Source organism: Prinia subflava, chromosome 10, assembly GCF_021018805.1.
Source record: "Prinia subflava isolate CZ2003 ecotype Zambia chromosome 10, Cam_Psub_1.2, whole genome shotgun sequence".
Classification (NCBI taxonomy): domain Eukaryota; kingdom Metazoa; phylum Chordata; class Aves; order Passeriformes; family Cisticolidae; genus Prinia; species Prinia subflava.
The window spans coordinates 5,983,225-6,010,600 of NC_086256.1; the positions used below are offsets into that span (position 1 = coordinate 5,983,225).

A 27,376-nucleotide genomic window follows, 5' to 3' on the forward strand; every position below is an offset into this window, starting at 1 on the left:
GGCATTGCCTAAGGCATAGTAATGCCTGCAGGAACAATGCCTCCACTTAGGGAAGCTGTGGGCAGGGATTCCTGTGGAAAAGCTAGGCAGTATCACAAGCTGGGGAAAGCTCTCTAGTACCATGTATCAGAGTGTATAAATGGGAAATCAATACACTTCATATTCCATGCAATTTAAATTATTTATTTGTGCTTAAGCCCTGCCAACCAAAGCATGAGGTAAAAAAGAATTTTGGTTTCTGAAGGGTTCGTATTTTCAACCTTTTTTTGCAACCTTGAAGACCAGAAAGTTCCTGTATTTTGCTCTTTCCTTGTCGTCTTTGTTTTTTAACTTAAGCTCAAATAACCCTGGAGTCTCGTCACTCCAGAGTATGGAGCTTTATTAAAAAAACAAAAACAACCAAAACAAGAGATTGGAAATTGCTGGCAGCTGGTACAACTGAATTTGTTTTCTAGAGCATACCGTATTTGAAAAGAATAAGTAGACAAGCAGAAAATGAGAAAGAATCATCTTCCAAGCAGATAGGCCCTGTTTATCCAAAGTGGGACAAGGAAAACTTTTATCCCACATAACTTTTACTTTTGGATGGCATTTGAATTGGCCTTGAGTGTTTGGCAGCTCATCTGTTGAGCCATCTGTTTCAGATTATGCATGCTCGGAGGGCACATTGCACCCAGGCTCACAGTTCCCCTGAACACAAGAAATCTGAATTGGCTTTGCAGTTTAGTGATCAGCAAGCATGGATGTGCATGTACATGTGCATGACACATCTAAATAAACTCTGTTTATTTGAGATAAATTGAAGCATTCACACAGCTGGAGAAACCTGAGGGGGCTTAGAAGGGGAAAGCCTTAAGCCTTGTCCACTGTCCTGGGCCCCTGTCAGTGCTCAGGCAAGGCAAAACAAGAGAAAAGCACCCAAGACCCAGGACATTTCTCTTCTAGACTGAAAAGTTCTGAATGAACTAAAAGGTAATATATTAGCCAGTTTTAAGGCCCCTTTAAACAGAGTCTCAAAGGGATTGTACGGTAGAGAAATTGCAATTTGTCTCCCTCCATTAATGAACCATCTCCCAGTCCCATCTCAGTGTCAGAGATGAACTGGGCTGGGTAGTGAATCAGAAAGCTGTAACCAACTCTGTGAGAGTCTTTGTTATGCCTAAGTACATCATGGCCAGGAAAGAGGATTTGATCCATAAACTTTAATGGTGCATTATGTGAATCTTATATTATTTATGGCATACTAGGAGCACTTATCTTTTTCATGGTATCTGCTTTGAACATACTTTTTTTTTTTTTTAAGAATATACTGCATGTTCCACCGCCTCCCTTTTCCTTCCTTTCCCCAGAATGCTGACTCAATTCCTTTTACTCTTTCAGTCAGCTTGCAATTTTAGGCATTTCCTTGTCCAGTTTTCAGGGGAACACTTTACTTCCCTCTTATGAGCAGTGTGCAGAACTCCTGTGGCTGTTGAATCTCACGCTGGCTGGAGATGGAGATTTCTTTGCAAGCAGTAGAGACTGACATAAGACCATCTGCTCTTCATGAAGTTCTCTGAACCTGTGGACTTGGATAGCAGTTGTGCAGTTGTGTATGAGAAGAAAATTTGGCTCAAATAGTGCAGTGATGGAAGGAATGGTAAATCTAGAACCAACCAGGAGATCTGAGGGATAAATGGAGTTTTGTCACAGATTCTCTTTCTAGATAATTGTTTCTTTTTTACAGGTTTACAGATTTTATTCAATGTGCATGAAGAGTCCTAATTATGGCATTAGATTGAGCTTGGAAATATTTCTTCTTGCTTCAAGTAGCTTACATAGTTCATTTACTCAAATAACTGCATATGTGCAATTAAATGTGCAACATCTAAAATTTGAGATGTTTTACTTCTTGTGATATTTTTAATCTGCTCATCTGCTAAAAAATAGATCTTCATATTACATTGCTTATTCAAGTATTAAATTCTATTACCTTTTAAATTAGTAATCCCCAAAGAGCTACAGGAATTGATGAACATTATTCCACCAAAGTTAAAAAAATTGAGTTACCTGAAAGAAAAAGAGGTCTAATTAAAGTTTTTTTCTTTGTTGAATCCTGTTAGATCCTTTCCTCATATGAGAAATCTGTGAAGTTATTGCAAAGCTGTAAGGGCAGGGATCAGAACTGCAGATCTATATAAAAGTCAGCTGTGTGATAATGGTAAAGGGAGACAGAGACAGATTCTCTGCTGGGTTTGGAATCTGCCAAGGACGTGGGTGCTATATTTTGGGCAAGAGAACTCTTTTAGCCCAATGCCATCTGGCTGGCTTTTATCTGTGCCAGTTGTTAGACACGCCAAGCCGCCTGTCCTGCCCCTACCACATTTCTTGACATAGAAATTAAATTAAAAATACAGTAATTTCCAGTAGCCTGATTGGAAACACATCCATGAAGGGATTTAGAAATCCAAAGAAGCAATCCAAGCTTCTGTGCTTCTGTCAGAGACTTTGGTCAGAAGTTTCCTCATCCATGTCCTAAACCAATCTTTGGATACTTTTCCCCTTTCAAGCCTCACTGGCAGAAAAAAGTCCTGGCTGTAGGATCTGCTGCAATTTGTTGTCCAATGTACATGATAAATACAGTTAAAACCCACATAAAACCTCCACATACTCCCACCTAAGGTCTTCTGTTTCATTCTCTTTATTAGTAGCTATACACCTTTATTTATAAATACAACAGTACAGGTTTTCCTCACCTTGATCTCTACAAGGTACCTGTGTGGTTTGTATTTTGTGCCATCTAGCACAGCATGGATCTGTTCTGCAGTCTTCTGTGGGAGACCCACAGGTAATTTTTACCCTGGAATTTATTCTCTACTTAGAAGAATTGGAGTTGAGCTAAATTAAGCAACTCATCTATATATTCATTTTACAGTTAACTAAATAGCTCTACTGATGATTTTGGAGTGGTTTTTTCTCATGCTCATTTGTATATATGTAATTTACCATCATTAATGCTATCACAAAGAAAGGAGAGAGAAATTCATTAAACCATTTTGTACAGATATTTCTGTAAGGAAAATCATTACAGTAAACTTGATTTCAACAGGAACAAATTATGTATCTTCACTAAACAGAAAGAGACTGACAATCAAGAATGTTTCCATTTGGATGGAATTTCTGCGTCTTTTGAATCATGGAGTTTCTTTCAGGAAGAATATATCTTCTGTTTCTGCAAAACTCATCCAGCTATCTGACCTTACCTACCTTACACAGCTTCTGCCTCTGTTTTATACCTAAAACCTTGATATACCTAAAACTTTTCTCCTTTGGACCCCAGTGTTCTTTGTGTCAGTTTTATACCTGATATATATTTGTCTTGTGCGGACCTTTGTGGGGAGGTATTGTCCTTCTAGAGAAGGTCAAATTTGTTTGTCATTGAATTGATTCAACAAATTAAATTCATATGGGGATCTGAAAAATCTTGGTGGTTTGATGCTTGTGCATCATCATCAATAATTTTGGTAATCTGATGTATTTATAAATAACATTCTTCAATTGCTTCTCATATTTTGTGAATCTCATTTAAATTAGTATTACCAATAACAGTGAGAGCTGATAGAGTTTTTCAGATTCTGCTGTGCCTTTTAAAAGCAGAATATATTTAAATGGAATTTTATTTGTAAAGAGAGCAAGTTTGATTGAAAAACTGTTGTGAAGCTGCTGAAGCCATGATGTATTTTTCAAAGTCACAATGATGATTACACTGGAATTAATTACCACAGCCACTTTAAATGCTACTAAAAGTCATTTAAAGAAACATTTTTTTATGAATGGTCACCAGATTTTCACTTTGTAGTTGTTGTATAGCTATATCTGTTTATAGCTTCACCTGTTCAACAGGTGAGATATCTTTTATTACAGCTAACAGGGCAGGAAGATAAGGTGGCACAGAGGAAAGCAAATGCTTGTCAGCTCGTGGAGTTCAAATTCCATTAATGCCCTTCTGCATCTGATCAGTCACATGCACACCTTAACAATTCCATTGAGGCTGAATCACTGCTGCATTGCTTCTGCAGCTTAATCTTAAAAAAAACCCAAACAAAATCAACCAGCCAAACAAATTAGTAAATAAATCAGCCATTAAGCAAATAACTTGGTCATATTTAAGGATATTTCATACTTTAATTGCATTGTGTGTGCAATCAAATGAGAACGTATTTTGAATTGTGAACTATTTGCTGCTCTTGTACTTTTTGCAATAAGAGAATATTCAGTCTTTAATACTTAGCAATGATATTTATTGTATGTGTTTAAAACATTTTCCATAAAGGTCAATATTTGTAGTACTATCTCACCAGTCAAGTTACACTGTATTATTGATGTAGAAGAATGAAAAAATATAATTATATGTCAATTATTCAGAAGTCCAAAAAACAAAGAGAGGTTTTAAGGGAACATTCCTTAGTGTTGTGTGTTGACAACAGTGGGATTACATGTGTTGCACTTAAAGGAACATTTTGCTTGTTGATATTGTGCAATAGTTGGCCAAGTAACAGAACAGATTCCACTCCCTGCTACAGGGCTGTAAATAAAAAAATCCCACGTGGTGGTTTCTCATTTATGGACATCCAGCAGGATTGTGCTTTTGAGAAGGGGAAGTGCAGCTGAAAGAGCATCTGTGGAGATTCCTTCTGCCTGCAGAAAGAGCACTGCAATTTGGTATTTGATTGCTTTCACAGAGTGCAACCTGCAGGCTCCTTTACAGCTCTCAGCACTGATACAAATGTAGGCAAGTAATGCTTTGCCCTTGCTTCTCACTGTATTTGTCAGTAATTTGTGATCTTTTCCATAGCAGCAAAAACACAGTTTTAAATGTCACTTGATCAAGGGTAACTAAAATGATCAAATCATCTCTGTCCTTGTCTCCTCTGAGGGCTAAATCATTAACAAATTATTTAGTCCTTTTCAAATATGATCCATTTTCCACTATTGTTGAGGCTTTTGACTCATCTCCTCACCGAACCTTTGTCACTCACTACCTTAACCCAGCTGAGATCTCTGTTCTGTCACTGCAGCTCCCATACACGAGAGACTTCATTGCTGAAAGCAAGTGGAACATGATTTACATTTAGGAGAAGTTTTAACTACTAGTATCAAATCAAATATCAATATTGTGTTGTCCTGGATCAGTTGGTACCTGAATTGCTCAGCTTGAAGACTGGATTGCTGTAGTAGGTTACTGTGATTTGTGAGTTATTTTTTGTCTTATGACCAATGTTACTGCATTGGTGTTATTTTGTTTTAATACTTTCTGAACCATTTTGACATTGTTATGGTTGTAATTAAGACTAGATGAAAATGAAAGAGAGTGGAGAAGGTAAGAATAGATAAGAAGATGAGAATAATTTGGAGGACAAGTAAGGAAATCTCAAAAAGAAACACTTGCAATTATCAAGAGTTACAGTAATGCCATAAAAATGGTCTTTTATGATTAACAGTCATGAGTTTAAAGACAAACCATTTAATGAGAAGAAAAAATACCAAATGCTCTTTTATCTAATTACTTCATGTACCTTATAATTCTGAAATTAATTAATAATCTTTGTGAAGGGCAGTGTGAACTAATTCTAGGTCACGGGAATGTTGGGAATTCAGTGTGTAGATTATAGTTTTTGATATTTTCTGTTTTCTTAAAACGTAATAATCTTTCAGTTGTTTCAGAAAGGTGAACAACGTATTCCCAGAATATATAATATAGACAACATGCCTAAGGAAATAGGGAACAGAAGAAACTGTTGATAAAAGCTTTTCTGCCTGCTACTTTGTTAACATATTAGTTTTCAATCCTCATTTTGGTTTAATATACACTACACACTATGATATCGATGTGTTTAATTTATAATGAAGACTGATGCTGTTTCAGCAGTGCTGTTGCTTGTTCTATTTCTGTCAGAACATGCATTAAGCTGTTCAAGAAACAGCAAAATCTCCGACTGCTACATTAGCTGGACATGTCAAATTAATGCCTATTGAAGGGTTTTTTTGGGTTTCAAATGTGGTCTTGAATGAAAAATGTCATTCTGCTGTCAGTCATCCAGCCAATTATCTAGAGGTGAAGCTGACCTCTTGTATATATCTACCTTGTATATATCTACATTTTCTCTTATTCTTTTACCACATGAGGTGTAGCCCCATGAAACTGGCTAATATAAATTAGTTTGACAAAATATGCTTACAGTCTTAATGAAAAGATAAATTGTATATGTTTTAAAATAGCATGGATCTGTACTGCTGCATTTCAGGTTTGCCAACTCTTCCATCAAATATGATTAAAAAGATTCACTCAAGCCCTACTCAGGTTATTTTCAATTTTACGTTTCACTTAATAAAAATTCAAGACTGTTCTTTCAAGTTACTACAGTTCAAAAATAATTTTAGCCTTTGGATTTCTGAATACTGGCAATATAGATGACATCATTTTACAAAATAAAGAGGTACAGTGATTCCATACTGTATTCTGTTTCTGCCAGATAAAAGAGTTAAATTCAAATATATTCAAATACTTCTGAACATCTGAGCAGAAAACTCTTTAGAGATGAGGAAATATGCAGTTACTTTAATATCCTAGATTTTATTTCTGTAATACTGCTACAATTTTGTATAAATTTGATCATCCCACAACCCACTTTGAAATACTTTCCAAGATGCTATGATGAATTAGCAGATAATTCCTATGCAGTTTTCATAATGATCAATGTACATACTCTAGTAACTAGACATCCTCCTAGAAAATGCATTGTAGGACTCACAGATTACATGTTTTATGCAAAAGAAACCCCAGAAATTAACAGATCTCTACAGAAGGTTTGCTGGAGTCTGGCTAGATGATTGTAGTATTCTCTTGTGGCTTTAAAACATAGCAGCCTATCTGTAACCCTTTGTCTAGAAAACTTGCAGCTTCATAAAATGCAAAGAGCACACAAAGCATATCCTGGGGTGGATTTCTAGATAAAGGCATGCCTGCAGTCATGACTTCCAAACCAGCTTGTGTCACTAGTCTTGGAAAGTACTCTGAGACTTCTGATAAAAGGTCCCTTCAGTCCAAAGGTTGTCAGAGTTTGTGTGATGATATTCCTTTTTTCTCAGGAGGGATCTTGCAGTAACCTAGGTGTGAGAAATGCTGTTCTGTATGAGGAGCATGGGTGTCACTCGGCTCTCTGAAAGCTGTGCAATGTAAGACAGTCTGTTTGCCTGTGGGCAGGTTCCCTTCCAGTCTTTGATCATAGAACAGTGATTCCTTTTTTCGGCCAGGATTTTGTGTGTTGATACTGTGTTTCCTTTTGTTCTGTAAAATTCAAAGTGGCTTAATTCTTACTTTTAGATCCTTGATTCTCTATACACAACGCTGCAGCTCCTGCTCTGCTTTGCGCTGGAGTTCCGGAGAGCTGGGTACCTCATTTGGTGCTCAGGAATGCGAGAGGCAGGACTGAGTCATTCCTCTCTCAGCCTCCGGAGCGCTCATGGGCTGTAGTAACACCTTTCCTGGAACGAGCACAACAAGACACACTAAATGCTTGTGTGCTGGTTGGGGCTTCCTGCGTGCTGATCCATAGGGTAAACAGATCTAAAAAAGGAAGAGGTGGACGCTTAAGATATGATTTCTGGGAGATGAGTGGATAGGATATGATTAAAATATTAAGAGCTTTACTAACAAATGTATTTGGAGATCTATAAAACAGAGGTTGTTAGTATTTGACTCTGGTGGAGAGCCTGTCTGTGGTACCTTGCTGCAGCACATTTCCAAATTCAGGTGTACCAGAACAAGTCATTTTAAACTCTTACACAGGGTCTCACAGCGGGGATTTGCACCAAAATGGTTGTGCTGCTGCTGTGCTCACTGCAAAGCCCTTGTCTTCACCAGCCATTTGGCTAGTTTGGGTTTGATTTGTTAGTCCCTTGTTTGTCCAGTGTAGACATAACCTTGTGCACTGTGCTTTTAAAGAAACAACAAAGAACACTGAGATCTGGTACCTATTTGTCAAAATGCCAATACTTACGATCATAGAAAATCCTATTATACTTACAAATAAAAGCATGCTAATACTATTTTCCATGTCCTTTGGGTATCAAGTGCACTGTAGTAGAGGATCTTGCAACAAAAAATCAACATATAGCAATTCTTGCAGAGCAGATTACAGATAAACCTTTCCTGCAGCAGAATTCATGTTGAATGCAAAAAGATAGAAAATGAAACTCTTAAAGTTCTTGCAGTTCATTGACCTTTTGATTTTCTTATGTTCTTAACAAGTTTTCCTGAAAACCCAGTACAGAATCCCAGCACTCCTTACACAATTCACAGAAGATGTTGCAAAAGGTCAAAATTCATGGGGTCAGCAAAGGGAGAGAGAGAAGAATGGGGTTTCCACTGAGGAGAAAAGAAGAGGAGAGATACATTTAGAAAATCCTTCCGTTCCAGATTTCAGGAGCTCTTCCACCCGAGCCAAGCCCTGGTGAGCTGCTCATGGCTAAGCCAAGAAGGTCATTGGAGGGCATTGCTTTGCAAACCTGACAAAAGCTTTGAGTAAATTTTAGTAGCTGTGATTTTTCTCTTGGCTGAAAGTAAGTAAGAAGTCCAGTTTTGTGATCCAATGTCAAGTGATGACATCTCAATTCCAGCTGAGAAGCAGAGAGCTGTTTTTCTTCTGGGAGCTGTCATTCTAGATTCGTGAAAATCTGCAGTACAATCATTCACCATCAGCAGGCTGACAAGTGCTGTTTAATTGTTATAGAGATGTCTGAGGCTCTGAGCTGGTTGTTTTAACTCAGTTGGTTGGAGGCATCCAGCACAATTTGTCTGTGAGGTGCATGGAATGATCAACAACAGCACAGATCTACGTGACTGCACTAATTCAGTGTTGATTATATGAAACTCATTATTATTTTAATTTGTAGAGGCCACAGTGGTTACCTTGAGTGATTCTTGGCCTGTGACTGTGGACACAGTGGTCATGCCTGATGACTGTGAGTGTGCACAGCCAGGGGGAAGGTACATAACCACGTACCTGGCACTGCCTGCTTGTTCCTGAGCTGCAGGTGCAGCTTGGAGTCTGCCACAGCAGCTTCAGAGAACACTATGGAAAGGCTCTTTGGATGTGGACTGCTGTGCACTTCACAGATTGAGGGAGTAAAATGGGGGTTTGTTGTGTTTATTTTCTAACACAAAGGTTCAGGAAGGTCAGGCCCTCAGGAGCAGTGATTCAGCTGGAGCAGACCTCCCTCCTGGACAAGTGTTCTGCTCTGAGGGGACTTGGGGCCTTTAATTGTGCCCTGGGGTGACACAGCTCTGCTTTAGGACCTGCTCAAGTCCCTTGATTCAACACCCTTATTCCAGAGCCTTGCTGCAGCTCTGGGTCTCTTCCTGGACCTAGTGGGAAATACTTGATGCAACACCCAGGAGAGAAAGGGAACAGCAACAAGAACCCTGCTGAGCCAAATAGCCTGCCCACAAAACCCTGTTCACAGCAGCTCTCGGCATCAAGACTCCAACTCCAGAGCTGGGTCCTAGGTCCCTGTTTTGCATTTTCCTTCTCTTTGCAGTGAGAACACATCAGCCTGGGTGTAACCTCTCCCCTGAGAGGCCACCAGTCCCTGCCAAGCTGCAAGACTGAGAGATGAAGGAGCAAACTGACAGAGCAAAGGGCACCCACATGAGCTCCTGGCAGCACAGAAACCCAGGTTCTCCAAATGCCTACCCCCTCCCAAAGATACTGCTCTCCACAGGACTCTTAGCTGTAGCTTTACAATCTTCTGGTTTAATTTCCAGGTAATAATTATTCTGGGATAGTATTCCAATTTTAATCAAAGAAGAAAAAAATCAACCCAGAAATATAAAGTCTGTGCTGTTTTCTAGAGATTTTGCTTTTGAGAGAAGTGTGAGGTGGAGTAGAGAGGTGACAGTGAGTATGTGAATTGTGTGAATATTTTTATATCTATTGTTTGCTTTTTATACTCTTCCCCTCCATATCTTCTTTTTCTTGCTGAAGAAATTGCTGAGAAACAGGTCGGTAAAGCAGAGCTTCTAAAACCTTTATTAAGGAATAGGTGGGAAGGAGGAATCCCACGTTCCATGAAAGGCAATGAGCACTAGCAGCTAGGATGACTGCCAGCTGAGGAATGACAGGATGCAGAGGTGGGGCATGAGCATACAACTGAGCTGAGGAGGACAAATACAATGCCGAGGGGTAGAGAATTACAAACAGATAAAGGAAACAAAGCATGTTGGGAAAGCTTTCCAATAATCAAGTATGACTTCAGCTAATTTCCTCTTACTGGTCCAAATGCATATTTCAAGTTTAAATGTGTGCCTAAACCACCTTGGGGTAAAGTATAAAAGTAGGAACGTTTTCCCTCGGCCCTCAGTGACTGATGTATGCTGAGGTAGTGCAGAGCTCAGAGTAGGAGTGGAAATAAGGCAGTGGGAGGTACAGGAGGAGCAGGAGAATGAGTGGTGACACAAGTATTGTTTTCAGCCAGTTCGTACACAGTCATTTCCCATGCGTTTGGAGAATGTGGTGCAATTTACTCCCCACTCCAGCTTGCTCCTTATTGTCTTGCTGCCTGCGATGTCTCATAGTTTCTCCTGCCATAAGGGTTGCTCATCCCTTTCTTCTGGTTACCCTCCTGCAGAAGAGCCGCTGTTCCCCTGAGTATGAGCAGACAGACGGAAGGACATGTACAACGATGAGTGCCTGGGCAGGCATCTAATTTCCCGTGAGCAGAGGGAAGCAGGAGGCCGAGCCCAGGGCTGCTCCTCACTGCTGTGAGGATGTGTCTGGTCTGGACATCCTGCTGGGCTCACGCGCTCCTTCCTCCTGGCCCTGTGCCCAATTCTGTTGCAACTGAGCCCAGACCTGGTTCACCTCCTGTTTTGGGACTTCCCCCACCTGTGCCGTGCCTAGACTGGAGAACTGCAGCCTTTCACCATGCTGAAAGCATCCCCAGCAGAAGCAGGGCCAACGGGGAAGGTGAGGGAGAGGCCAGGAGCCGGTAGTGGGGGGTGTTGGCCACCGTGTCAGGCCAAGAATTCCGGCTCCGGGTTTTCGCTGCAGCTGCCTCGAGCGGGCTCCGGCTCCGGCAATCCGCGCCCGGTTTTGCGCGCGGCTGCGCTGCCGTGTGGCGGCGGGGGAGGCTCCGGCTCCGTCCGGCGGGCGGGCGCGGATCCGGTGCCGGGATTTGCCCGGGGCCGGCTGGGGAAGTTGCCGAAGTTGTGCGGCGAGTGGCGGGGCCCGGCGCGTCCTTCCTGCGGCCCGGCCGGGGGGATGGAACAGCATGGCCGCGCGCCTCTCCCTGGCACAGGTACCGGCGTGCGCCCGGCCCGCCCGCGCCGCCGACACCGCCCGCTCCCGCCGCGGGCACGGCCGGCAGCCGCGGGGCGGCCGGGGCGACCCGCGCTTTGTGCGGCCGCCGCCGCCCCGCAGCGCTGCCCCGCCGCTGTCAGGTGGTGGCGGAGCGGGGGTGTGTCCGTGTCTGCGGGAGCGAGGAAGGGAGGGAGAACGGCAGCGAGGGGAGGCGGGCGGGCAGCCCCGCGCCGCCAGCCGGGGGTGCCACGGGCGGGGAACGGGGTCCCGCCCGACCGCAGGTGCCTCTGCCCGGGGCTGGGGAGACCCGGCCGGGGAGCGGCCCTGGGCGGGCGGGGCTGCGCCGGCGGCGGTCGCGGTCCGTCTTTTGTCTGTGTAGGACTCGGGGCGCCGGGCTGGAGCCCAGCGAGCCCCGTCCCGGGAGCACCGGGGGCGGGCAGGCTCGGGGAGCGTCCGCCGAGGGGCTGGAAGCGATAGCGCCGGGTTAAGGTGTCCGTGCCCGGTGCCAGCCCCGCGGGCACACCCGGCATCCAGGGGTTCTCCGGGCAGCGAGGCCGTGGGCAGGTGACCCTGGGGGGGACGGACGGATTCGTTGTTTTAACAGAAACCTGCCTCCGCAGACACTGCGTGCAAGTCATTTTGCTTTGGTGTTGGTGGGCCCCGTGGTGTGGGGACACTGTTGTCACATAGTGCCCATACAGTGCCGCACAGCGAGGAGTTGTGCAGGTGATGGCCCTAAAACTTGGAGACTCTTGGCACTGTTTCGTGCCCTCAGTGTGATCTCACTTCACCTCAATCCTTGTTGCTGGCGTTTTTTCCTGACAGTAATGGGATCACTTCACACAGGTTATTCTGTACCGTTAGGATCATGTCTTATTCCCTAGAGCTGCGATAGCTAATGAACAGCACTTTTTGATACTTTTTAATTTCGTTTAGCAGTGAGATGAGAGATTCCCATTCCTACCTGACACAGGGCTGAGGTGGGCCTATTGGTTCACCCTTCTGGCTTGGGATGCTTCAATCTGATAGCCAGTTGTGACATTTACAGAAAGCAAAGCAGGTAAATGAAGTAATGAATTACTTAAGCTCGTGGAGGTAAACTTAAAAAGCTGGCAGCAAGGCTGCACACTTTGCAGTTACATAGTTCACTTTTGAGAATATCGAGCATTTCAAGGAAAGAAAGGGTAGTTCAGTGAAAAGGTGAACAAATATGTGGAGAAAACAAATGTGTCTTTAAGAGCCTAAAGGTATAGAGTTATGAAATATAGTACTTTCTGTGAAAGTGTGCATTATATTAAGATGGCTAAGTTAGCATTGTCTGAGTCTCTCAATAGTCTTCAAGTAAATGAGAAAGCTTTAAAGATCTGCTTACTGAAGGGAAAGAGGTTTCACGGAGCTGCTTTGGCTCTTGATTTGGGGAGAGGAGTGGGATGTCAGCTCTGGTGTGTTCTACAGCAAGACATTATTGGTTACAGGCTGTGTAATCCTTTCATTGTAGCATTTCTTTACTTTTTTGGTCACATGGATGGGGGACTAAAAACAAATGTGATAATGTTGACAGAAGCAGAAAAATCGCCAGTATCCTTAAAACCATTGTGGCTGCAGCTTACAACAGTGGTTAAACCGAGGGAGCTATTTCTGTGTGTTGACCGTTTGTGCGGGGATTTCTTTTTTTGGCTTGTTTGTTTTTTCTTCTTGTGTTGCATAAGAATCATCTTACAAAGTCAAGCAAGCCTGAAGATGATTCTTTCCAACGTAGGTTCTAACATGTGGAATAAAAAGTTATAAAAAGTCCTGACAAGTGTTGAAGTGTTCAGAATCTGTTGAAGAGCATGAGGAAGTGAAAATGAGGGCATGGGGGTGGGGAGTGCAGTGGTGCCTTCACTGAGATCAGTCACTGACACCAGTAAAGGTGTGCAGATCAGTATGCTCTGCCCTGGGTCACATGCAGAGAGCAAGAGGCACATGAACCTGCACTCAGACTCACTGTTGGGTCCGATTTTCTGTTCCCTTTCCTCTGTTTGGTTTGACACTACTTTAGCATGGCTGGGGCGTTGGGTATTTCCAAGTGAGATGAGGGTATTTTCAGATGACTTTGCAGCTGCAATGTCTGAGAGGGCTGCACATCCCTTATTTGAATATCAAAGCTGTAATTTCAGTAATTCGAAATTTTTCTGTGCTAATTGTATTCGTTTGACTGGTTAGTGAAAATACTTCAGGGCTGTGTAGCTGTAGTGAAATTTATTGCACCAAGTATGCTTGAACAAGGGTTGCAAACTGAAGGTAGTATCTCCCCCTCCTCTCTCCCTTTAATAGTAAGTATCTGAAGTATCTTTTATCTCCCCATTTTGAACCCATTCTGCAACATCTTGTTGGCACTTGCATTTGCTCAGTGAGTGTTACGGTCTGAGCATGACTTTGAATTTAATGTGGAACTTCTAAGGCAACTTCTACCACGAGAGTGTTTTGTTGTGGTTGCCTTTAGTTTGGAAACAAGCAAACAACAGCAATGAGAAGGAACTGACCCATCTCAGAGATTGTCACCTGTTGTTGGAAAAGTCAAATTAAGCTGTAAGGAGAATAAGGGCTTGTATATTTTGACCTTCCAAGGATGGTTGCTTATCAGACCTATTTCATATGGGGAATTTAGGGAGGAAGAACAGAAGATGTGGGAAATGGATGTTGAGGATGGGGCAGAGGTGTTTCTTGAAAGGTAGGTTAATAGGGACATTCAGTAACTTCGTGTTGCTCTTGAAAATTGAACTTGTGGTTTGTTCTGAAAAACTGGCTGTGATTGAAGGGGAAGCTCACAGTTCAGGGAAGCACTGTAAAGAAATACTCAGGAAGAGAAGGAAGATAACTTTGTGTTTGTCTTCCTGATGAAATGCTTTTTGTGAGAAATGTGGTAGTTGTCTTGCAATAGTTATGAGCTGCCTTGGCAGATGAGACAAAATCATGTAATATCAATTTGTATCCTAATTAGCTGCAAGTCTCATTTTAGACTTGAGTGTTGTGTTGCAGAGTTGAGGATGCTGTGCTGTGTTGCTGAGGGGAAACACGGAGTATTACACTGAGCCTGAGCTGGATGGATTCCTGTGCACACATTGCCAGGATTAATGTCTTGTTACTGGAATACTCAGGATCCAAATACTTGCAGTATGAATGATACCCTCATAGTAATGCACATTATGTGTGATGTAGAGCCAGAGATTTTGAGGTCTCTGGCAAACTTCTGGTTTCTTTTTTTTTTTTTTTTTTTTTAATAAGAAATCAGCAAAGTTGCTAAATTAAGATCATAGTTTGTATTTTTAAGTGGAATGAGGAACCTGTTGTTCCTCTTTCTGTCCTGCAGATGAAGAAGCCAGAGTATACATGTGTATGTTTTAACCTGCATATAGAGAAGGCTGACTGCTCCTAAAGCAGATGGAACCTAATTTTTTTAGTTGGTATTGCATCCATCATGTTAGAGAGAAGCTGCTGAAGCAGTGCAGCTACTCTTTCATGTTGCACAAGCTTTGTTCAATAGTGATTAGAAGATGGTGGAGATTTTCTGTAGCAATTTGAAAATTAAATGGAACCATTTCTAATTATGCAGTGACAGACATCTCTGCAGAGAGAAGACAGCAGTTCTTGTGCCTGCTTCAGCTGTTCAATGGGAAAGAAAGTGCTCAGTTTTTACGTACTTGGTAATAATTGTGTAGAAATTTATAGTAAATATTTTCTATACATTTGTGATTGCTGTAGGAGATGTTCTTGTTTATATAATTGAAAGTGGTAAAAAGCTTTACCCTGAAACACTTCAGCGGAGACAATAAAACAATAGAGGAAAAAGAGAGAAGTTGATTATTGTTTTGAAATGGCATTGTAAGGAAACCAGCTTGCCTTGCATTTACCTGCTTTTTGGCTGCCTAACTACAGGAAGAACATTTAAGGCCAGATTGTGTCTTTTGGAAACTCTTAAAATGAGTCTTAGAGCTTTGTGCTGTGATAGAATGTGGTGATTTGGATTTTTATCAGGATAGAATATCTTGTTTCTCCCCTGATATATCATTGGGGTTGGAAGGGGAAATTACTTTTGTTTTTCTCAATAGACAGCTTTTGTTTGTTTGTTTTTAAGCCTTTTTGGAAGGAAGGTTGTGGCTGGATGGGGTGGACAGACTGGTAATGGTATCTATTACACCTAAATGCAAATGTGCCAGAGGCATGAAAACATGGGGATTGACTGACAACAGAAGATGAAAAAGACAGGTGTCCCTGAAGGTGTTTTTATTTCCTAGGTTATCATTCTGAAGTTCATAGGTTTGTATCAAAGGTTGTAATTGCTACAACACTCATTACTCTTATGAAGTGATCGACTTTGAAATGGAGCCATAATAATGTCTTTCTATTTTTGTACACTGTGGAATCTGACCTTTTCTCCCTCCCTCATTTTGCATTTAAAACAAGCTGAATTTACTCTGCAAGTGGTTGGTACAAATCCCATAAAAAGAATAATTGTTACAAATCCCATAAAAAGAATTTTGCCAGGTAAATTCTAGGGCAGAACTTGGAAAGGTGTTGAACTGTAATTTTTCTTACCCTAGAAGAATATCCTAGATTATATTTGCATCTCTTGGTTTATTGTGGGGTGTACTTTGAAGGAAAAACAAGCCTATTACTAGTAAAATAGTCTGGGAAACATTTTTACTACTATTATTCTATTCACAGGAAATTCCAGTTACTGCAGTGATACCGATGTTAAAATGAATATCGGAAACACTAATGAAATAAAGAATTATTGGCTCGTACTCTGAAGTACTGAATGAAAAGATGCTTTTGCACTTAGTGTTTCCATTGCAGGACTTCAACATGATGTTTCCTGTCCAGGAGTGACAATGATCACTTTGGCTGTAATAAGGAAACATTTGGCTGAACAAAGGGTGACATTGGGCAAGAGGGATGATGCGCAGGAATCGATGGTTCCAGCAGATGCGCTGGCCAGCTCTGCTCTACTCTGCTCACAGCTTTAATTTTGTCCTGTGCCTAGACTTTTACATTCTAACGAAGTAATAAAACTTAGTAACTCAAATACTTGAATATTTGGGAGAACTACCCCTCTAGGTTGCTGTGCAAAGTGAAGCTGAGTGGGTAAATAAAGCATGTGAGGTTTAGGTAAGAAAATATAACGTGCTATGGAGTGCTGGAAAATGATTGAAAGTTGTTTGTTGTATTGGTGTTGTGGCAGTCTGAGGGCTGGCAAAGCTTGAATATATTTTGTCAGGCTATTTTAAAGGATGTGTAACTGCATGCTTAGTTGATGACTGAAATAATAAAAATCTTTGGGTACCAGAGCAAAGTCAGAGCAAGGTTAAGCTATAAAAATGGAGGTATTGCAGTGAATACCAATGATGGTTTCCCAGCATATGTAATTTTTCATGTCTGGCTGTGGGAGAGGTATTTCCCATCCACCTCCCAGCAATGAAATAAAACCTTATCAGCTGTGCGTCCCTGTTGTTGCCCCCTCCCCCCAAACACCAAAAAACCCAAAACAAAGAACAACAACAACAAAACCCACAAAAAACTGCCAAACACAAACCCAAAAGAACAGCTAGAAAATGCCCCTGAGTCTCTGGGGCAGTATACTTGCTGAGTAAGCTCTGAATGGAAGCTCTCCTGTTATTTCCAGCTGTACTCTATAATCTGCCTTTTAGGACGTTCTGGTGATGCTGCACACTTTCTGTAATTGCACAAGATCACACTAAACTAATTCCTACCAAACATCTTAGTATAATTTTCTGATAATCAGCTCCTGTGGACATGGAGTGCTCAGCCAAAAGAGGAGCTGTGGCTGTAGGAAGATGGATGTGGTGGTATTTAAGCTGTCAACCATTTATACAATCTGTAGTAAAGGTTTTTACAAAGATGTGATTGACAGCATCCACCACACTGTTGGTTTTCATATTTCCACTCGAATGTCTAAATTTTAAATCTAGAGAAGCTACTTTGCTGGATTCTGTTTGTACAAAGGTCTGCAAATCCTAGGGTGAGAGATCATTTTAAGGGGAAAAACTCTGGTTTTGGATGATATTTGAAGTGTTGTGCTCTGGGCTTTTTTAGTAAGTATTGTGTAGTTAGCTTGTATTATGCTCAGTTGTTCCCACTGGGTTTATGAGGGCAATACATTGTGAATTCTAGGGTTATCCTCTGCATAAATGCCTTTGGTGTAGACAACATGCACTTCATGAAAATAGGATCTGATTTTGTGCCTGTTTTTACTTCGGGAAAGAGAGGTAACCCTAATAACTTCATTTCTTGGCAGTCTGTTGGGCAAGGGTATTTAGTGTAGGCCAAGAGGTTGGATTTTGCATTGTTTTGGGTTTTAGATTTTTTTTGAGTTTCTAAGAATAATTTAAAAATAAAGAAGGAGCCTTTTCCAAAGAAGCTGTTTTATCCTTGTCCTCTTAACTTTGAATGAGCCCTGAATGTCTGGTAGAGGGCAGTGGAATGAAGGCAGAAGTTATCCCCAACAAGGGTTCAAGTTACAAACCCCAAAGTTAGGATATTCTATTTTAATGTGGTACTGTTGCTGTGGGTTTAGTGTTGAATCCAGGAATTAATTTGGGTAACTGAAAATTTTCCAGACTGGTCACATATGACACTAAATTCTAAAGAATGATGCAGTGGACAGTGAAACGAAATTATATTGCTTTGTGCTCTAATATTAGAGAGCACTTCCTAGCCTGAGTCGTTTCAGGTTTCTGCTTTTGCCCATAGGCAATGTTGCCTGAGAGTTCCTGTTTCACACAGCCTCACCTGGTGACCTGGCTGAGGGAAATCTGATCTGGGGTGGTGTCAGTGGCTGCAAAGCAAGAAGTCAGTCTTCTCAAAGTTACAGCACAGAGAGCTGTCCTAGTTCCTCATCATTGTACAGAATAAATGCTTCCTTGAAGGCCAGTGGGAGAGTGTTTTATATCTTTATTTGTCCAGGGAGAGGGAAATTGAAATATGGATCTCCAGGGCTAATTTTCTCTCTTGTGTCTCTTTTACAGCTGTCGAGTGCAAATCCTGTGTATGAGAAATTCTATCGACAGGTATGTATATTCTGAAAGAACAGATTTGGATTTTAAAGAATTGATATTCTTTTGCTATGGACTCAGCCTGGCCAACAGTGTGGAAGCAATAAAAGGTCAAGAAAAATTATAGTGCTTTAAAATGTATTTTTATAGTCTGAGCTATGTCAGTGTAAATTTAATATTGGTTGTAAGATGACCCTTATTTTCTAGGGAACTGGCAGGTGTGTATGACATACATCACTTGACAGTTCTAATGGACTGTGAGATCTTAGGATGGAGTGAATTATTTAAGAATGCTGTATTGATATGTTCTTGGTTACTTTTTACAAGTCAAGATGAATTTCTTGCATTTGTAGCTCAGTTAGCATCATGTAAGTCTTGATTCTCACTCAGAATATCTCCAGAGTTAATCACGGGGTGTTGTAAGGAGTGAAATTTGGATAGAAGGCCACTGAGTGCAGAAAGAATGCCTCTATGTCTTGCAGCTTCACTCAACAGATCCAAATATTTTGACTTTATGGTGCAAAAAGAAAAAATACGTATAAATAAAATATAAGAATATAAATTTTATTTATCATTTATCTTCTGTATTTTGACCCAGCAATACCAAGGTCTCTTGGTTCCTATAAATAAATACAACTTTTCTTAAAAAATAGCTGTTTCACCTATTCTGTAATAACAGTATTTTCTGTCATGTACATAATGTGCTTTATGGTACAAATGTAATGTAAAAACTTTCAAGGAAGTTAAGCTACTTGGCTGTATAAAACAATTTAAAATAATTTTATTTTGTAATACACTTGATGAGTAATTGATGAACCTTGTAAAAAACCAGCCTTATAGGAATTTTTTTTTCTGGTAATGTTCCTGTCTGTTTGTCCTAAGACAGGTTATGGTGTACACGGCCTCCTTATTTAGGAGCTTCTTTTGTGTGTCAACATCAGAATGTAAACTGGGCAAGGGACAAGGCCATGATTTCTGTCCATGCCCTGTTTTTGGATTGTGCTTGGAGGATTAGTCCCATTATTGAGTGCAAAGAACAGCAGTTCAAGTGTATCAGCTTCTGATGCCTGAAGTCTGAGCTTGCCATTGTGCTTTAATAAGGGATTTTCTCCTCTGCAGGAGAGTAGCAGATTTCAAATTGCTAAAGAAGAAGGGAGAGTTTACCTTGATCTAAGTTCTGATGGTTCCTGGTGGCTGAAGGAGATAGTATCACCCTCAGAAGGTTTTCCTTCAGATGGACAAATCCACTGTGTGTTTATCTCAAGGCATTAGATTAAAAACCTTAGCAGAGTCCCTTATAATAAGATATCATGCTAAAGGGACAAGAAAAGGCTGGGAACTGATAGTTCTGCACTCTGTGGTTCCCAGCTCACTGTCAGGTACCACCTTTGCCCTGTGCCTGTCTCTGCCTCCTGACTGCAGCTGCTCAGCCACTGAAGTGTGGAGCAAGAACTGGATAAAGGAGCTGAATTGAAGCACAAATGTGATATTAGTTCCCCAGTCAGTGTCTTCCATTTGTTGGCATACGTAGCCTAGTGAAACTGGAGCGCTGTTTGTTGTCCAGCGGTTTCAGTAGTGTACAGGAACAGGAATTCCTTAAACATGATGTTACTGCTAGTGAAGTGGTGCCAGTGGATTTGTTCTCCAGAGGATTATTTTTCTGACTTGCTCAGATGAACTCTTTGCTGCAAGCGTTTTTCCTAAAGAGGAGCTTTCAAACGTGTCTAAAGACTTTCAGTTCCACTAGGGAACTTTACCCTTCCATTCCTCAGATAAGGAGATGTCAACTTTCAGAACAGAAACGTTAGAGAGACATTTCCCACTTTGTCTTCTGGTGCTGGTGGAGTGTGCTTTTATACGAATAAATTCATCACCTGACACAGCTCTGATCCTGAGTATACTGCCAGTTCTATCATGAATTTAAAGGAATTCATCTGGCAAAAGGTGTGTTGTGAAATGGGTGTAAATCCTGCCCTTTGTACTTAGAATGAGATTGGAATCTCAGCATTTCAATAGGCACCCTTTTCTTCCAAATAAATATTTTTCTGTTTAACCTTTTATAGACTGACTCAAAGCAGGGTGAGGTTACAGGATAAATTTAAATACCTGTCATAAAGCACTAGGAAATTACTTAATCACATGATGCAGTGCAGCAGGGAAGCAGTGCTGAATTCTTGATGAATCCTGAGCTGCAGCACTTCTCACTGTAACCTTCTGCCCTGATCACACCAGATATATGTTTGTAACTTTTGGTAATTCCTGGTCCTACAAAAGACAGGCTGTAACAAGGGAGTTGCTGGCTGATGCAGCTGTGGAAATTGCTTCTTGCACATCAGGGGAAAAGCTCTGCCAGGCTGATGGATAACTGACTAACACCAGCAGTCATCCCAGTGCAATAATCAAACAGAAGTTCCCCCACCCGAGCATTTAAGATTCTGTAATTTGTAAAGAAATTGAAATCAACCTTTTTAAAAAATAGCTGCTGGGGTTTAGATAATTAATTTTACAAAAAGAAACTAGATCAGTATTGGGTTAAGTAAGAATCCTGCTTAAGTCCCTTAAAGTCACCTTCCTCTGGCTTGGACTTGGGGAAATAAAAGGTAAACACAGCTGATACTGTGGTGTTCTGTGACTTTCTTGAAAGAGGAGTGCTAGGCTGGAGGTTTTCTGAGTGGATGCCAAGATTGTTGTGTTACATGCAAGGTCGACTCCACTATTTGAAAAGGGGTTTGATGCACTATAGATGAACAGCTTTCCCATAACTCAATTAGCTTAGCTGCTACACTGGAGTGTTGGCAACCTTATTGCTCTGACCAGGGCATCCTCAGTTACAGGAAAACCCCTCTCCTAATTAAAATCATACCGGTTTTGTGGAAACAGTAGATTTTTTTTTCACTTCCATAATAAATTACGATTTTGGGATTTCACGGTGTTTGTTCCCTTTCAGAAGAGTCTAGAGACAACTGCTGCAGCATTCTTTCCAAATCATAAATTCCCCGGAGTCTTTCAGGAGCCAGTTCTAATCCCATCTTGGGAAGCTGTTAGCTTTGAGTACCTTGTGTGTGCTGCACCTGTGAACTTGGGGCAGTTGGTCTTGTGTTCCACAAACAATATTGAATATGGCCTTTGTTTAAACACAGAGCTGTGAGACTGGAAATGGTGCAGTTGTCTTCATCATCACCCCACCTGTGAGCTGTAGAAAGGCTGAATTGACTGAGGATACCCTTAGTCCTGTTTTCTATACTGTGCCCTTTTTAAGAATCCATTTCTTTAGGCTCTCAAGGACTCTCAGCTTTTCCCCTATTTCCCTTGTCCTTACATCACCATGTAGTTGATATAAGTTTTCCTTCTTTCTTTTCCCACTTGAAAAGGTTTAGTTTAGATACTGTTTCCACTCAAGAACTTGAATAACTATCTATTTTAATGATCTCTCGATTGATCCAGGGAGAAATGCCTGCTGATTGGTATTCAGCCAATATCCCCAGCTTCTTTGTGTAAATAAGTTTCACTTCAGGGAGTATTTCCCTCTGCTGGTGGCAAAGGTATCTTTAAAGCAGAGCCTTCTTTTTCAGTAATGAATGCAGAACTGGACAATGAAATGTAATCAAACCCTGGAATTCTCGGTTCTTAAAAATCACATATTTTGAGGGCATCAAGAAGAAAAGCATGTGATTAGGAGGGGCTGATTAGATAGGTTCAGAAGATTGTCCTCAAAGTGACTGTAAACTTGAGCATTCTTCTTTGGTAGCATTTTGAGAGCCTGTGTAAAGAGTTGGCATAAATTTAAAACCCAGTTTGTCATGTGAGGGTTTTTTTTCTCCCCCAGGTTGATTCTACTAATGCTGGAAGAGTGTTAGCTTCTGATGCAGCTGTTTTCTTGAAAAAGTCTGGATTGACAGATTTGGTACTTGGAAAGGTATTTGATGGCAATTATTTAATTTATTTAATTATCCTGTCTTCTTGCTTCAGTTAGTATCCTTTTTAAATGAAAAGACTTAGTAGTACTACAGGGTACATGATCTTCCTTAAAGTGTTTTCAATTGTTCTGTCTATTCAGTTCCAATAGTTTCTATCCAGTCATGGAAATTATTGCAATATTTAAATTTGTCATCACAATTAAGTGCTATCATGAAAGTTAAGATGTAAACTTTCTTCCAAGAGTCCACTATAAATGGAGGGAAGACTTGCCAGCTTCCTCTCAAGTGCTGTGAACACTTTGTTGTTTTTATGTTTCAGATTTGGGACCTAGCTGATACTGATGGCAAAGGTATCCTGAACAAACAGGTATGATTATTTACCTGGTGCATGACTCTAACCATTACCCAGCCTTGAAACAAGATGAAAGTTGAAATTTTTGGTTCAGAAAAGCAGTTTTTCTAACAGATTTTTCTAATTTTGACTGGCTATGTAATTCCCATTTGAGTGTGAGCTACAATAAATTAAACAACCTTCAGCTGCCTCATCAGCTTCTCTCCAGGCTGTAAAAAGGCTGATGTGTAACTGTGCAAATTGCTGAGAAGTAATTTAAGGTTTAATGTACTGCATTTATGAAGAAGGTGACTTTTTCCTGATAGTCTTGTAGAAAACAATGCAGAAATTAAAATTCTTGTAAAATCTTCAAAATTCTTATTTCTTTAATTTTGGTGGACATGACATTGGTACATTCTGTTTGGATTTGTCCTTCCCAAGCTGTGGCAATGAGCAGGGTGGGGACAGACTTTCCATCTCAGTGGTGCTACCACAAGCTCTAATGTGTGTTGCTGTTTGATTTGAAATATAAATAACAGTCTGTAGAGAGGGAACTGCTTCTTCCCATGATAGAAAGAGGAGGAGGTTGTAATGTCTACCAAACAAATTTGGGGTTTTTTGAACTTCCTTTGGTTCATTTTTCTGTTTTCCTCCATGTCCATCTATGGAATCAGCTCAGTTCCTCCAAGATAAGCAGCTGTAATGACACTTCAGATTTTCACTGAAGAACTGTTAGAGAAGAACTTAGGAGGTTCCTAAATTCTTGCAAAATTAATTGCAAACTTTGTTTTACTGGAGGAATCCAGCATTTGCTGGCTGCTGCTCTCTGGCACTTTCTGACTCCCTTTGAAGCCATGTGCAACTTTTCATACATGTAGCAATACTAGAAAAGCTTTTAATTCTTCTGAATTTTTACTGTCTTTTAGAATTATATTTTCATATTATAAACCCTTCAAAATTTCCTTTTTTTCCCCTGTAGGAATTTTTTGTGGCTTTGCGACTTGTAGCATGTGCACAGAATGGATTGGATGTTTCCCTGAGTAGTCTTAACTTGCCTGTTCCTCCACCAAGATTTGTAAGATTTCTTTTTTAATTGAACGTATTAGCAAGAGCTGCTTTTAAGTGAAAAATTAGGAAGGTTTGGTGTAAATACCAAACACTTCAGAGGGTGGTGTTGTAGGGCAATGAGGCCCTACAACAGGGTAAAAAAATAAAGCAACATGGAATAAGCTGCTACATGTTCTAGTGGGGATTTGAATATAAAATTGTAGATAATTTGAAGATATGTGGTATTTGTTCTATTAGTGTTGTCCTTAATGGAATAAACACTTTAACTTTTTTCTGTAAATTTTGGTGTGAATGACTAAAATGCAGTTTCTGGCTTTGAGAAGCACCTTCTCAAATATAGGGGTGGTTTTGCAAAGTCAAAATCCCATCTCTTTTAATGTGTCTGGTGGTTTTTTGCCTTGTTTTTCCTTAGACTGATACTAGTAGTCCTTTGCTACTCAGTGGAACAGCATCAAGTGATCTACCATGGGCTGTAAAGGTAAACTAAATATTAGCTGTTACCTAGAACTGTTACCTGGCTTTCTTAGAAAAATCTAATGTACATTTCTAAAGTATGATAGTTACCATTCCTGTCCAACTTGTAATTGGGCTAATAGACCTAATTTAATAAGAACTCTTGACCCTTGGGAAATCTCTTCATGTTTAGGAATTTAAAATAAAGAAAAAAAAGAAAGGTTGTTACATGAAGCCATAAAAATAATTGAAGAAGAAATCTCACAGGGTTTTGATGAGTCTCTGACTTAAAAATAATATCTTTTTGATGTTTTCTCATAAGCATCAGGAGCTGCAATGTATGTTTATTTAAAAAAAGTTAACACTTTTGAAAGAATGCTTCTTAGGCTATGAATGTGACTGTTTGCATAAGTAATATTTTTCTTGTGCCCCTGCAGCTGGAAGACAAGGTCAAATACGATGCTATTTTTGACAGCCTAAATCCAGTGAATGGACTTTTGTCAGGGGATAAGGTGAAACCTGTGCTCCTTAACTCCAAACTGCCAGTGGATATCTTAGGACGAGTAAGAATATCTTTCTTCTTAATTGTCAGTTCACAAGTAATGCCTGTGCTTCACTCAGCAATACCTGTTTTTCAAATTGGACATTTGTAGTAATGACCTAACTATTAAATAAGATCTTATGGAGTGCAACTGTTAAACTGAAAAATAAAATTTCTTTTGCTGTTTGGATAGGTCACCTCCAACTGCAGTGTAAAAGTTATGTGTACTCTTTTAACATTTGGGTCAGGGCAGGGTGCCTCTGTCTCACACTTAAGAATCTCTCTGCTTTTGTATGGTTTATGTGAATTTACATTGCTCACTGGAAATTAATGCTAATAATCTTAACAGAGCTTGAGATATGGTGGAGGGAGGCTGTTCTCATGTTTGTTTTTGATGAGTAGGAAACTGCTGCAGTTTAGTCAAAGGTCCCAATATTCTGCTTTTTGTTGGTAGGTGTGGGAATTGAGTGATATTGACCGTGATGGAATGTTGGATCGAGATGAGTTTGCAGTTGTAAGTATCTTCTGCCTCTTGGGATTTTGAAAGCCTGATGGCAGGATTTAAAACAGATGCACTGTGTATTAATTCTGACTCTGTGGTTCATTTATTATCTTTATTCAGAGTCTTAATCAAGTTTTAGTGCTGTTTAATGTTTCTGTCAGTTTGTTGAATGTGTCTCAGTATACACAGCAATAACTTTCTTTGTGGGTTAGATGAGCCTTAAAAAACTGACACCTGAGATCTGCTGTCCCATAAGACACTGAGTGTTTTCACAGAGTTTTACCTTAACCTTCAGTATTTATAGAACTTGAATGCCTCAAGGCATCCTTGAGGAAAGTTTGTAGTAAGTTAGAATTTTAACACTATTAATGCCAGGACTGATGAAATAATGTAAGAAGTATTAAATTAGAGATGGCCACAACAAAAAAATTAAATGCTAATTAGAGTAATTTCTGGGAATATGGTGATAAATAAAAGTGTTTGAAGTCCTCTCTCAAATACAGTTCCACAAGTACTGACACAAGCTTGGAAAATTATTTTAATATTCTAAAAGATACTGAACTTCACTTGCTAAGCACTGATCCTCAGAAGAAAGAGGTAATGAAACACACAATATAGAAGGCAATGAGCTGCATCAGTTGAGGGGCTTGTGAGGGGGAAACATAATGAAAAAATGCTACAAAGTTATTTGTTAATTAAGTCTTTAGTTTCTCTCTCTCTATATGTATGTATATTTTTAATATATTTACATCCAACCATTTTTTTCTTGTTCAGGCCATGTTCTTGGTATACTGTGCTTTGGAGAAAGAACCAGTGCCAATGTCCTTGCCTGCAGCTTTGGTGCCACCATCCAAGAGAAAACCTCTCAGTGTTCCAGGAGCAATGCCATTATTACCATCTGCAACCAAAGAGTCTCACCAGTCCTTACCACCTGTGGGCGTTTTAGCTGCCAAAGCACCATTAACACAGGTACACTTCTGAGCTCACTGGGGGTTACAGGATTTCTGCTCTCAGTGCTGGGCTGCCTGTATGAAAAGACTTTAGACAGAGGTTTTTAGTGAGCTTCTTGCCCTGTTGGTTGGTTTCAGGAGGCTGGTGGGAAGACCAGATGTCAAATTTACCCTGTTTTACTTTTCCTAGGTGTCATCAGATATAAACAATTGGATAAAAGAATATTGTTTAGTACCGATTTTGAAGATTTTTTAAAGCAAATTATTTCAAGCTCAAAAACAAAAATAATCCAGGTACACATCTGCAGAGCACAAGTCTTCTGGATGAAGACTGATTAAAATATGGACATGTTCTTAAAACAGATTGTGGCAGTCATGTATGTGTGTGCATGTGTGCAATTTCAAGAAGACATAAATAAAAATGGAATAGATAAATGCAAGCAATGGGAAAAGGAAACAAAAGGTTCAGCATATCCACCTAGACTCAGGAGATTTGATTTTTGTTCTGAATTAGACAACTTGATGCCTCTTACCCTCCCCAGGCATCCTATTTACTCCTCATCATTTTACAGTCCAAAAGCTGGGAAATGTCTTTCCAAGTAGCTTATGTATAACTTGTTCTATGCAAAATAGGGGAAAAAAATGATAAGAGTATTTAAGATAAGAACTGTGGTACTTAATGCATCAGATGCAGCTTGGACTTTTGGGTACCCTTATTTGAGTAAACAGTAAGAAACTGGCATCTTAATTTTGGAGGTGCCAAGGTTTTAATCTGGAAATTTCCTTGCCTGAGGGTAAGTCTTGCTGTATGTATTGCAAATCAGTGCCATTCTGGGTGAGTTTGTATACAGCACCATTTGGGAGTCATCTGTTAATTGTCTGTGTGCACTGAAATTAATTAGCATCCATACATGCACTTGAAGCTGTTTTCACTCAAAAAAAACCCAGACATCTTTATATTAGCTGTAATATTGTCAAAAATTGCTCAAGTAACAGAAGTGGCTCTAATTCCCATCTTTACCTTGTTCAGATGTAAATTCTTCAATTTAGAATATGCTCAACTGTTGACAACCTGGGCTGGAGCAGCTCTCTGGTCCCTCCAGCTAAAGCTTCCCAGCTGTGTAAAGGGGAATAAAACTGATAGCAGGAGTGTGACTGAGCACAGCGATGAGGGAGGAGATCCAGCCCTAAGGAATGAAAGCTTTTGTTATACAGGCAAA

The 27,376-nt window shown here is 40.4% G+C and overlaps 1 protein-coding gene across 6 annotated transcripts in view; it reads left to right on the forward strand.

Annotated features, from left to right (window-relative positions):
• The window catches only part of EPS15 (epidermal growth factor receptor pathway substrate 15), a 67,917-nt gene that overhangs the window by 9,296 nt on the left and 31,245 nt on the right, over positions 1-27,376 (forward strand). For 5 of the 6 annotated variants that reach the window (XM_063407090.1, XM_063407093.1, XM_063407089.1 and 2 more), the window contains exons 4-11: positions 18,368-18,409; positions 22,221-22,310; positions 22,631-22,678; positions 23,622-23,717; positions 24,123-24,188; positions 24,601-24,726; positions 25,159-25,218; positions 25,981-26,175. In XM_063407090.1, the coding sequence (XP_063263160.1) occupies positions 18,368-18,409; positions 22,221-22,310; positions 22,631-22,678; positions 23,622-23,717; positions 24,123-24,188; positions 24,601-24,726; positions 25,159-25,218; positions 25,981-26,175 (723 nt within the window). Of the gene's footprint in view, positions 1-11,014; positions 11,338-18,367; positions 18,410-22,220; positions 22,311-22,630; positions 22,679-23,621; positions 23,718-24,122; positions 24,189-24,600; positions 24,727-25,158; positions 25,219-25,980; positions 26,176-27,376 lie in introns of those variants that run through there. The other variant, XM_063407092.1, reaches the window with a different exon arrangement.